Consider the following 12,749-nt stretch of genomic DNA (forward strand, 5'->3'; position numbering starts at 1 on the left):
CCTTCTCCTTACATTTATAAGCCAATTATTTATTCTATCACTTTACATTCTAAAAAGATGAGCTGCTAACCAGTCATTGTAAATGATAAAGAAAAATTAAAAGATGAAATCTACTGGACTGTCATGCAAATCACTTCGTGCTGAATCACAATATATTCAAAATAGTTGCCACCTGCCTCCTTCAAAAAATTGTAATACTGGCTTGCGTTGTCTTTTTACCAATTTGTCCTGTTTGAACCAGTTGAAATTTTCACCTGGTCCTTTCACACAGGCCCAAACAGTGTCCAGTCTTCTAAAGATTGAATGCACATCTTTCCCAATGAGCTCTGAAGAAAAGAACCCACTGAAAATTCAGTGAGCTCATACTCCACCTACCAACACAACTGTTCTGACTGACAGGTACCAGCGGTGGCAGGTGACAACTTTGAGTTTCGTATTTAAAGCTCTGACTGTACATTGATTCTATAGAAAAAGATAATGAGCTTCAATATTGCCCGTGTTACCACAGACCCCTCACCCTCCTTGAGCAGTTTGACCACTGCTGGCCAAACCCCCCATGGCAGTATTGAGAACAGGGACTGTACCGTCCGGCGTTGCCTGCTGACGGGGTTTTTTACATTTGACGTAATCGTGGTCAACTGGAGTGGCTGTGTAAGGTGGGGATGTCAGACCTGGACCCGAGGAGGAGGGGAGGGAAGTCCCAGGGCCTGGCACTGTTCCAGCTGAGGAGTGAGAGTCTTCATCTATCATGCAAGGTTTTTCTCTGGGAGGGCGAGAGGAAAGGTGAAGTGTTTATATACAAAGAACAAAAGGAGACTGCGTGTTCTTACAGCATTTCCAACAGAGCAATTAAATCTCACTAACAAACTCTAAACAAAGGATTTTTAGTACAAGTTATTTTCCTTCTTTGTCACTGGTCAGTAGTAAATTCTTCTTTATTTTGGAGTTGTTAATGAGAAATTGTAAGGACTAAAATCTCTCATCCTGTAAGTGAAGGCAATTTGTGTTTGCATATTTTAACAGTTGATTTTAAAAATCAAATTTACTAATAAATAAAAACAGTGGCTTCAAAATGGATCACAAGATCAGAATTGTTCTATTTTCTTCCCTTTTCCCCTGTGCCAATTATTGAGATCTCAGAGTAGCATGTAATCTTATTCATGGTACCTGAAAACTGCAAACATTAGCATAAATTTTATTCACTTTGTTTATATTTTAGTCAGCTTCATTTTAATAGTTTATTGTACAGCAGTTTATTAGCATTCATTCAGAGGATACTGCTGGGAACTAATGCACTCACTTTTCTGCAACTTTTGGGGTGTTCTTCTCCTCACCCCTGGCAAAGGGTCCCTCAGAAGCTTCTTTCATGAAACTAACCAGTACCTCTGCATCTACTCCAGAGTCTGGCTTCCCCACAAGTTTCAAAATAGAAGCATGAAGTCGAAAATATACCTAAAAAAACACCAAAGTCCATTTGGTCAGTAAAGAATTTGTAGCTCTGTAATCTATTACAAATAGTCTTTTCTCTATAGAATCTGCAGGAGTTAAGACAGCTACCTGTCACCTAAACTTACCAGAATTGAACTTTCCCTGCCTTTGAAAGTTGCTTTTAAATTACAAAATGGGAATACTGTACAAATTTTATAACCACAACCTATGGAACACAATAAAGGCAGCAGAACTGGCCTCACTGCAAGCAAGTAACCACTGGGTACCTTCTAGAGCCACTGCTTTTGCCAGACAACACAGGGAAAGCAAAGGTCCTACCTCATGCATCAGCTTGTGCTTCCACAGGTACGGGATGCTTGTGAATCCTATAAATATTTGATTTCTATAAAAACTAATGAACTGTGTGCAGCAAAATTCAGAAGTGGAATTGCTACCCACCCGTCCAAACTGCCTTTGAAATGAAATCAGCCTGAACAACAGGCTCCATTTTACTCTCCAAGTCTGTCTGGCAAACATTCCCCAATGCAGAGCACCATCTACACACCCCTAACATCTGCAGAGAACGAGGCTTCGAGCCTACACATTTAACTTCCTTTTACCTCCAACGCTTCCATGGCAAGCTCTGGTGGATTGTGGTAGTGAATCTTCTTTGGGTAGCGAGCAGCCTCCTCGTGCAGGTAGTGCCCTGCCTGTTTGTAGTGCAGCAGGTACACGACAGGAGGCTGCTTCTGCTTCTCGGCTATCTTGCCCAGCATGTAGTGGATGAGCCACTCCTCCTCGTCGCCGTCGCCCTCGCAGCGCGCCGCCGACGTGAAGCACAGCTTGGCTGTCTCCAGCATGCTGTCCCTGCGCTCCTCCATCTGCCACCAGCCAAGGGGACAACAGGACACAACAATTCTTAAACACTTTCAACCTCAAGGACTGTCCTGGGGTGATTTTGTGATGCTGAATTGTATCCCCATTCGTCTGTTTAGCCCAGAATTAAGTTTTGCACCTTTAAAACTAGATCTGAGAGTGGAGGGGGGAGAAGGAGAAGCAGTGGAATTTGTGAGGTGGCTGTATTCAAAACACAAAGGGCTTTCAGCTTTTCTCTCTCACAGACCGTGTTGCTCACTGGATGGACAGCGGGAAAGAGCTCTCCTTTGCTTTTATTTTAATAATTATTAATTTAATAATTTTAGTTGTTTTAGCTAGCTAAAACAGGCAGAGAAGTTCCCCAGACTGTGACTTTTCTTTTTCTTGGGACTGGTCAGCCTGCTCTGGACTGAAAACCCAGAAGAACACCAGGATCTCACACCTGTGGCTCACTGGAGCCCTGGACACGGCATTTTCCAGTGCCAGAGGAAATGATAAGAGACTGAGCCCAGCTACACCCCATGACAAGGACTTTCTGTATTTGCCATCTCATCAAACAGGGAGAAGTTTTATTGTTAAATGTTATTAATTTTTTATCCTAGTGAATACTTTGCTTGTTAAATAAACAGTTTTTTTCCATTTTTCTCCAAGGAAATCTTTTCCTGAACCAGGAGGGAGAGGGCCTGCTTGAATCTGCTTTCTAGAGGGAGCCCTTTGGAAGTTTCCTCCCAAATTTGCCCTAAACCATAACAAAGACATAGAAGTGATCAAATATATTCCAAGTGGTCAAACACACCGCAACAGCTCACAAAATGTGATTATAGATAGGATTTTGTTCACTCTGGTAACTGCTGGCACAAACAACCAGAACAAAACAGTAAGACAGAAGAAATAATTATGTTTATATAAATATAAATCTGAAAAATAACAATAGCCCAGTATTCATGTCTACAGAAATTCTACCTCATTTTTGCAGCTGTAATTATCTTAACTCTTCAAAGAAAAAGATTATTTGCTTTGTTCTGCAACTGAAGTCTGCTAAAGCCACTATGGACCACTCTCATTTGTGAAGAAAAGTATTTCATCTTGCTTGCAATGTATCTAATTTTGAGATGAATATTCTCCCCACCCCACCCCGTCAAAAGAAAATTTAAACCAGCAGCATAAATTAAAGTTAAATGCCAATAAAATCATGTTAAAAAAAACTGGGTCAAAAGATGCATTAATGTAATTTTCTCTCTTTGAAAATGAAGTTTATAAATTTAAGCTGTGTGGCTATAACCAAGAACTGAAACATAACATTTCCTTTCCTAAACATTTTGTAAGAAGAGAATGATAAGTTTTTTATGTATGAGAAACACATTCCTGAAGAGATATATCTGTGGAAGTGAGATGAAATTGTTTCAATTTATCTTTTATTGTAATAGAGCTTTTCTTACTAAATTATGCATTTTTAATATATTCACTTGCAAAAACTGAAGACTTAAGTAGTCCTAAATAAACATTCTCATTTAATCCTCATCTTCAGATGGCTGCTCTGTATTGCTCATTTTAGCTGATAATATGAAATATCTCCAGCACTGTCCCTGGAATTCTTCAACAAATCCCCCATCACCAAGAGCCTGCAAGACCCTAAGACCGAACTTCTGATAGGGCAAAGACATAAAATGTACTAGCTTCACTTTCTGAGGAGTTAGTTTTAGGGCTGTTGCATGCAATAACCCTCCAGAAGAAAACTCTACTGTTAGCTGTCATTTCAAACATACTCTTTAATAAACAATTTGTTCCCTTCTAATACACAGGCTGACATCATCTTTGTTCTCAGGCAAGAAAGCGCCTGTGGGAAGTGCAGTGTTAACCCAGTGCTGGAGGCAGCTCAGATGTGAGGCTCACCACCTCCTCTAAACACTTCTCCCAGGAGCAAAGGGTGTTCCCAGCACTGATCTCTGCAGTTCAAACACTGAGAGTTTTACAAATAACAGCAGAGGAGCAGCATTTCCTTTTTTTGTGGTGTGTTTCCAGCTGCAGACTATGTAACATTTGAAAGTCAGAAAAGCTAAATCAGAAACAGAGTTCACTGGTCCAAAAAGACAAAACATTTTCCCAAGCAACTGTTATCACTGTCAGAGTGTATTTAGAATTGCTCATTTTGGTTTAGCAATAAACCTCTTAATAATTTTTTTCACCTGCCTTACGCAGAAAGAGATAATGAATTTATAACAATGTTTTCAGTGGAAATTCTACCAATCTTCTCACTTTGATCTTTTGTTTAGGTTAATTGTCCAAAACCATAGGAAAAGGGGAGAATTCTTTTGATATAAGAGATGACATGTGGACACAGATATCAGAGTAATTTCTGATCTCTTCACTATTTCAATATGTATACATTTCACCTTTTCCTGGAAACATTACGTGACATTTACAGAAAGGAGAGATAAATAGAATTCCCCTTTCCAGAAGGTTACAGTAATTTTGTGTCACCTTCAAAAGATAATTCAAAGATTAGGCTCAAATTGATTTTACACAGAAAAAAGGAAAAGAAAAACCCACCTTCAAATGCTGCTTGACACCACCAGATTACATGAATATTGGAATTTCCTACATCACTAAGTAACCATACGGTCTCATATGCGGAATATAGCATGTAAATACTTAATTAAAAAAATTACTATGTTAGAAAACCCGATTTTAAATATTTTAAATTTTATACTCTCTCTGTTAGATCCCACCTGCTGCACAACTTCTGGGGGAAGTTCCATTTTCCACTGCTTAAGCTGCCGGGATGCAAAGGAATGCAGGGCATAGGAAATGGTGCCGTACTCGATCCACAAGGAGAGGTTGGAGCTGTCGATCTCCAGGGCTCGCTTGAAGCAGTTCAGGACAGGGGTTGAGTGCTTCCAGATGGGGCCATCGCTCTTCAACTCGTTGGAGTTCAACTTGTCCTGAATCCGGCTTGCCCGAGCCAGAGCCATCCCAGCCCAGGAGTCAAACCTGGGCAGGCAAGAACATAACCCATGAGCAAACTGCCCCCTGAACATCACACTGAAGGCACAGACAAGCTTCGTCTCCTTGTATCTACAATTTTTTCCTCCTTTCATCACACAAAACAGATTTCTGCATTTCGTCCTCTCCTCAGACTGGACCACAAGCTGTACAGCCTAAATCATTGTCTTAAAGTAGTTTCCCAACAAAGCACTGCCCCCAGGAACTGTCACACATGGAAAACATGAAAAACCCAGGTTTATTTGCCATACAAAGCCAGTATATCTGTATTTCTAATGGCAGCACTCCCGCTGTTTTTCTCTCAGTAACCATGCAGCCCTGTCAAAATGTTGTCACCCTGCAGGCCAGCAGACACCTTGTACTCTTGGACTCAACTGTGAATAATCATAATCATTTCCCAGCATAAAAATCATAAAGCCAAAATTGTATTCAAGTAGGAAAATTCTGATGAACCAGAAGTGCAATTTCTGCCTGAGGGACTGCTGAGGGTCCAGCCCTGTGTTTATTGACAATACAACCTGAAGGGTGCTTTCCATAGGCCAAAACCTCACTTTAACACCTGGGTTCAGCTGCTCTGGGGCTTTTCAATTTTACCATGACTTTAACACCAAGGCAACAACCATAAGGTTCTCATATTTTTGCCTGCAATTTCTTCTGATTCCAACTGAAAACTCATTTCTAGGTCAAGTGACCTCAATAGTCAGATTCCTGAGGGGAATGGAACAGGAACTGTAGGACAGACAAGTACCAACTATTTTGACTATGCTACCTCATAAGGCATCTTCTGAGCAAAAAAATGCCACACATTAAAGTAAAAATGAATTCCATTCATTTATTTTTGGATTTAAGATTCAGTGCACCAAAACTACAGAAAAATGGGTGGGGGTGGTACTGGTAATTTCTTTATCTGCCTTTAAACAAAAGTTTTAGCCATTTGCTAGTCACAAGTCCAAGACTAGAAGATGCAGTAACATTAAACTACAGCTATTTCCTCTGAAGATTTCACATCTAAAATTGCTCTGTGCCTTCACCTTCCCTTTCGTCTCCGTTACGTGACTGGATTTAGAAACAATTTCCTTGTCTCAAATCTATCCAATTAGGGTTTTTGTCACTGACCCTGATCTATCAACTTCAAGGAGAATTAAAATGATAACACCTAATATGCAAACTCTATATTCAATCAGTAAATTTAAAGGTTATTTAATTTAATTTAGAGGACTGATATTCAGAACATGCTTTATTTTTAAGATGAGAGAGCTTAATCTTGATGGTATTTCAGTGAGTTGTAAATTATCAAGAAACAAGGTGGTTTTGTTTAAATATCACTTAAATACTTTACTTGTATTCTCTGTGTAATTCTCTAGCAGCAGAATCAACACTTTTAGGAAGAGATCAGCCTAAACAATTAATCCACTAAAGGATGCCATTTGTGCTATAGCTACACTCTCAAATGATGACATTTTTCACTCCTTATCATGCATGAACATGCCAAAGCAAAGAACAAAAGGTGCAAACAGCTCATTCTTCAGTTATTCTTTATTTCAATTTAGCTTCCCCACTTCTTTCATTTTTTGGTTTTAATTTCAAAGCAATTAAATATTTAACCCTACATTTTGGGCTTCGTTTTCTCTGTTGGGTTGTTTAAGAGATGCCCTTAATTATACAATGGACCTGTGATAATGGATTTCAGGTGGGGGTTTTGGTTGTTTGGGGTTGTTTTTTTTTCATTCCTGAAACCAGTTCTCTTCTTTTCAGTACTGAAAGAAGAGAGAAGAATGAAGGATTCAAAAATACTGACCTGTTTGGACAAATACAAATGTCGTGCATGTAAAATTTAATGGCCTTGGACTGTTCTTTGTTCTTGAAATGATAGTCTGCCAGGAGATAATACAGCTCAGTCACCACTGGTGGAGAATAGTCTGCACCCTCGGGGAGAGATGGTGCCTGCACACCCAAAAGGCAAAGGTTCACATTAAATGAGCTGCACATTTGCTTCTTCCTTGTAGAGGAAGCAGCCTTTTCATCACACAATATGAAGGTTTTGAATACGAAGACATTGAACGCATTTCACAGATACATAGAACACTTACAAACATTAATAAACATCTCATGCTGACTATATTTTACCATTCAAAGACTAAAAGCTTTGATGGGATCATTCTTATTTTATTTAAATGCAACTACCTAATGAAGCCAAACATCATGGAATAAATCATTCCACTAATAATCAAAAAGTCTACATAAAAATAGCAACACCAATTTTTACTCCCTTCAGTGTAATTTTTTAAAAAACCAATTAATCATACCTTGCTGGATGTTCCTTCAATATAGGCAGATACAGTCTCCAGGCTCAGCATAGGCTTGTCAGTTCGAGGAACAATTGTGGCAGTTTTCTTCAGAAGGTTGGCCAAATCAGCAGACACAGTACTGGTTTTGTAACTATCAAATTCTGGGAGAGTTTTAGGCTTAAAATACTCAAACATAAACAAAGCATCTTCCCATGTCAGATCAACCTGAAGAGGGAGGTAGATGAGAGGGGAAAAAAATACTTCAAATTTCAAAATTCAAGTCTACTGATGATGGTTTTCCATATCCTTTCTAGTTCATAAGAGTGTACATATTACTCTAGCAGAAACCAAATGAAACCTCCCAAGAATAGAGTTAAAGGTGCTATTCATTTATGCTGCTCACAAATACAATATACTTCTCACTGATTTAACAGACAAAGATATTGCTGTAACTTAGTGTATGTCACTAAAGTCAAAATAAAAATAAATTCATTCTACTTGTGTACAAGACTTGCTCAGAAAAGTTGTTTATAAGCAAGGATCAATTGTAAACATTCTGAGTGACACTGAGATCAGGGTGAGAGATGGAGAAGAACTCTGCCCCTTCCATTTCAGAGCCAAGTAAGAAGAGTTAATGAAATGGGCATCAGACAAAATTCTGAGCCTCAAAAATCTCCAAACACTCTGTAGAAAGTTACTTCCAGAATTTACTCCTCATTTTCTCTTTACTTTTCTTTCTTGAAAGCAGTAAAAATACCCAAAATAATTTACAGTTCTCTTCTGCTAGACTAAGTTTTTCTCCTTTTATTGTTCACTTTACCATTACAATAAATTTTGCTCTGCATTGAAAAATAGGGAATGCTGCAGAGGGCAATCTCCTTATATTTCCCTTTTTCTTACTCATCCCCTTTCTCACATTATCTTCACTCTAAGATGTACATATAACATACAAAATTTCCAAATATTCAATGAACAATGTAAGAATATTTGTGCATTTTAAAAGGTTTGTTCAACAGAGCCAGACAATTATTTTACTTGTATGAAAACAGTTTTGATTGATAATTCTATGATCGCTTGCATTTGGTAATTGCAAAATACTCTGGGGTTTTTGAATAAAACCAGTGGTGTTTCTCAAGGCAGGGAATTGCATTGCTGCCCTGTGTTTTTCTCTTCCTCCCTTAATATTACACCCCTCTTCCAGAGGGGTAACTCTGTAGTTGCCCTCCTCCCAAATTCAACTGAATTTCACATTTCTCATAGACAGCTACCAGGTATTTACCATCAAAGATGTCAAAGTAAGTGATAATATAATGTACTTGCAAACTTTTAACAGTGACATTTTTCACTTTCATAAACTGCAAGGCTGGCTGCTAAAGTTTTCTTCTCTCAAGCTGACTTTTCCTCTCTAAATTTTCCTCAACCTTGAACTTCTTCTCAGCTGAAAACAGGAAAGTGATAGCTTAATAAAATCAATTTCTCAATACTTTCAGGATGGCAGACTACTGTGGATAAGACTAGCATTTAATTTAAAATATTCAACTCATTATAATTAAAAAAATATGAAAACTTTTAGTTTATTCTCTACAATGTGTAAAATACATGACATTTACAAGGAAATAAAAGTAATCCTTCTCCAAAATATATCAAAGTGCATTAGAACAAAACAAGAGTGCATCTTATATCACTTGAGGATATTCCACTGACATTGGATAACACACATCTTACCTGCTGTACCGAATGTTCTTCTAAGTACCTTGCTTTGCTTTTTTTGCTAGGGAAACCATATAAGCAATAAAAACATTGTTCCAAGGCTGTTTCCAGCTCTTCTTTGTATGGATGAGTATCTTCAGAAGTGGAAGCTGCAAGTTCTTTCTGCAGAACCTGAACCTACAAGCCAAGCATCAAGGACAAGGTCACCTGCAGATCACAATGAGCTGTCTGAAGGCAGATGATAAAAACAACTTTTAGGAACTACATGGATTTTTTTCCCCAAACATCACCAAATATTACTGGTGTATTTCTGCAAACTGGCCTCACACAAGTCATTCCAATGGCACTGCAGCAGCACTGAAGTGCTTTTATTTCTCTCCCTGTGTTAATTCACAAACACTTATCTTTAATCAATGAGGTTATTATACATCAGCTTCATGTTTCAGAAATCATTCAAAGTTCTCCCCTACACACCAAACTGCTTCTGTGAATATAAACACTACAGTTCATCAATGCTGTGAATAAAGAAAAGGTACAGAAGAATTTCTGCCCTAACTCACAACCAGCAATTTCCTCTGCATGAAAAAAGCAGGATGGAGGAGACTTTGCAGCAAAAGAAGAGAGAGAGTTAATGAAAATCTGGCTGAAAGGACTATAGAATTGAACAGTATGAACAGTATTACACAGATGGCTACACACCAAGGAAAGTGGCTGGATTGATCCCAAATTACTAAACACTGCAGCAAGTTGCTATCTTTACCTTCAACACTACAAGAGAAAGTCCCCATCACTAGAATATTTTGGAAGATGCTGATACTTTAAGACATTCATTATAAAAACTGCAGTTGAATGCCAAAAGAAGAAAGGTAACTCTTTGAAAATTCTCACTAAGCTTCCATAAAAAACAAACCAAAAAGGAACACATTCCAAGAAGACATTTCAAGGTCAATAAAAATATGCTCACCAAGAATAATCTGTGTAGGGGGATTCTGGATATTTATTTCGTAACCAAAACAAAACCCACACAACCACTGAGGTTTAGGATTCAATTTCAATGTGTTCAACTATGGAATTTCAAATTTTAAAATGAAACACTTATTTGTGACCATTTAGCATTTTTCAACATCTAGGATTGCAAACTCAGTTTTTATGCTTGATCCTACAAGAAGCTTCTCATCATGATGGGCTTTCCTGTCAATACAAACACTGCATTACAAGGCAAAATCTGACATTCTACATGTAAGAAGCTCATTTGTAAGAGCTGGAATTAAATATGAGATGCTGATTCTCTTCTGATTAAAATATCTGTGCAAAGATCAAGGTACTGTTTTATTGAGAGCCAAACTCCTGAAAAATAAAATCAAAGACAACTCTTAGAAAGCATTTCAATGACATCTGGAGCCACAGCAGATTAATTCACACTGAGTCCCAGCAGACACCTTATTTCCAGCACTTTCCCTGTATGAATTTGTGAACATTTGAAATTTATAGAAAGTGTAGCTAAATAAGCTGAAGAAAAACAGTGAGCATCAGAGATACTGTAACAACAGCCTTATATTCCTACTGCTACAAACAAAAGCGCATCTAACAGCAGTAACAGAATTCTCATTTGAACAGGTTCAAAACAATCTCTTCTGTTCTTATTCAACTTTTAAGTTCTTGGCAGAAATCCAGAATTGTTCCTAATAATTCAGGCTATTGCCAATGGCCTTAATTAATATGAACACTTTCTCTTGCACAGCACATTCATCCATAAGCAATATATGGTCCTTGAGCAGACAGTTCACCTACAGAACTGATCATTTAATACTAATCTGTGAAACACACTTTTCACATTCTTGAAGCTGCCTTTCTCTTCAAATAATTCATCCCATATTATCCTTGTCTTTCCCTATCCTTCCAACACCCTCTCATCTCTGAAAACTAAATTCTTGTGTTTAACAATACTATCTTATATTTTAGTTTAAGAAGCGGGCAATTCTATAAGTGAAAATGGAACATTTTTGTTTAAAGTACCTGATGACATTTGTAAAGATCTCACTGCAAATACACTGCCAGCTCTCAGTCATCTGTACTTTCCCCAGGTTCACAGCCCATACTCTGTGAGTTGCCAGGCTGTGGGTACAGGCACAATTCAGACTCATCACTCGGGAGCACCGTGGGCAAGCTGGAGCCTGGCAACAGCCCATCTATTTTCATGAAGCACAGGGCCTGAGCTAATAAGCCCTCTGGAGTCCCTGCAGGGGCAGCTCTGGTGTATCAGCATTATGCTCCTAACACCAGGGAGGCTGAGGAGAGCACGACATAGAGATAATCTGATAGTTCTACCCTGCATCAGCCTCAGTTCAAACACTGCTCATTCACTCCAGCCCTACCAGGGTGAGCTGACTCCTGAAGAACCCCTCAGGCTCTCTGTGCCCTCCTTCCCAGCTGTCTAAATTACTGTCCTGCACATGCCACTGCTCAAATGCAGAGGTAGATGGGGTCTGGCACTGAGCTGTGGCTAATAAGCTCCAGGGAGTGCTGAGAAGGGAAATTAAGAGATTCCTGAGTAGCTCTATGCAGAACTAATCATGCTTTCCTCCTGGCTGAAGGTAATAAACCTCAGTGAAGTCAAGCTGAATCTGTGAAGTGCCACTGAAATGTCCCTGTAGAGCAGAGCCCAGGGCACCACATTATCTGGGATTTGCCAGCAGCCAGGCTGTCCCAGGCTGCCAGTGCTCTGCTCAGGGAAACACCTGGGTTTCTGAATTAAGATAAAATGAGCAAGCACATAAAAATATTCTACTTAACCGTGGGAAATGTCTTTTCTGGTGTAACAATGAGACTTCAAGGAATAATCTTAAAAAGGTCAACCATCAATAGGTAAGTCCTTTCATCTAATAATGCTACAGCATTCACTGCCCAGACACCCATTCCTGGAGCATATGAGATCTAACACACTCATCTGAACATCAGAGCAAAGAACAGCCTTAAGACACAGGAACATGGAGAGTTGAAGTAATTCTTCATTCTCATCATTGTTCAACAGATGAACTTGGCATGCATATTTTAAATAATATTAAACAATAGAATTGCTATTTTTTTTTCAGACTGTGGTATAAAATCAAGATAGACATAATCAAACAAGACAAATTTATCAAACACAGCACAATTAAATGAATCGCAGCTTCAGAGCAAATCCAGGTAACACCACAGGATCTGGGAGCAATCAGGAACATTCCAGTTGTGTAACAGGACAGATGATGGCCTGCAAAATTTACTCTTATGTTTTGGAACAAACAAACAACCAAGCTGTTCAAAACTGAATTTTCTTGGCTGAAAGTTTAAATACATTCTTTTTACATGATAAACAGTATTTACGAAGACTGAAAATGTGCAAACCCTACCTAACACTTGACAAATTCAGCTCTGGAAAGTGAGCAACTTATTTAGAATCACTGA

The 12,749-nt window shown here is 38.7% G+C and overlaps 1 protein-coding gene across 3 annotated transcripts in view; it reads right to left on the reverse strand.

Moving 5' to 3' along the window:
- CABIN1 (calcineurin binding protein 1) overlaps positions 1-12,749 on the reverse strand; it is a 105,107-nt gene that overhangs the window by 76,204 nt on the left and 16,154 nt on the right. For all 3 annotated transcript variants that reach the window (XM_014253947.2, XM_014253948.2, XM_014253946.2), the window contains exons 21-27: positions 9,321-9,482; positions 7,614-7,820; positions 7,106-7,251; positions 5,034-5,295; positions 2,049-2,309; positions 1,301-1,452; positions 585-763 (exon numbers count right to left, since the gene is read on the reverse strand). In XM_014253947.2, coding sequence (XP_014109422.1) covers positions 585-763; positions 1,301-1,452; positions 2,049-2,309; positions 5,034-5,295; positions 7,106-7,251; positions 7,614-7,820; positions 9,321-9,482 — 1,369 coding nt within the window. The remainder of the gene's footprint in view (positions 1-584; positions 764-1,300; positions 1,453-2,048; positions 2,310-5,033; positions 5,296-7,105; positions 7,252-7,613; positions 7,821-9,320; positions 9,483-12,749) is intronic.

This window comes from Pseudopodoces humilis, chromosome 20 (genome assembly GCF_049639895.1).
Source record: "Pseudopodoces humilis isolate 2021_Gansu_Grassland_sample_001 chromosome 20, ASM4963989v1, whole genome shotgun sequence".
Classification (NCBI taxonomy): domain Eukaryota; kingdom Metazoa; phylum Chordata; class Aves; order Passeriformes; family Paridae; genus Pseudopodoces; species Pseudopodoces humilis.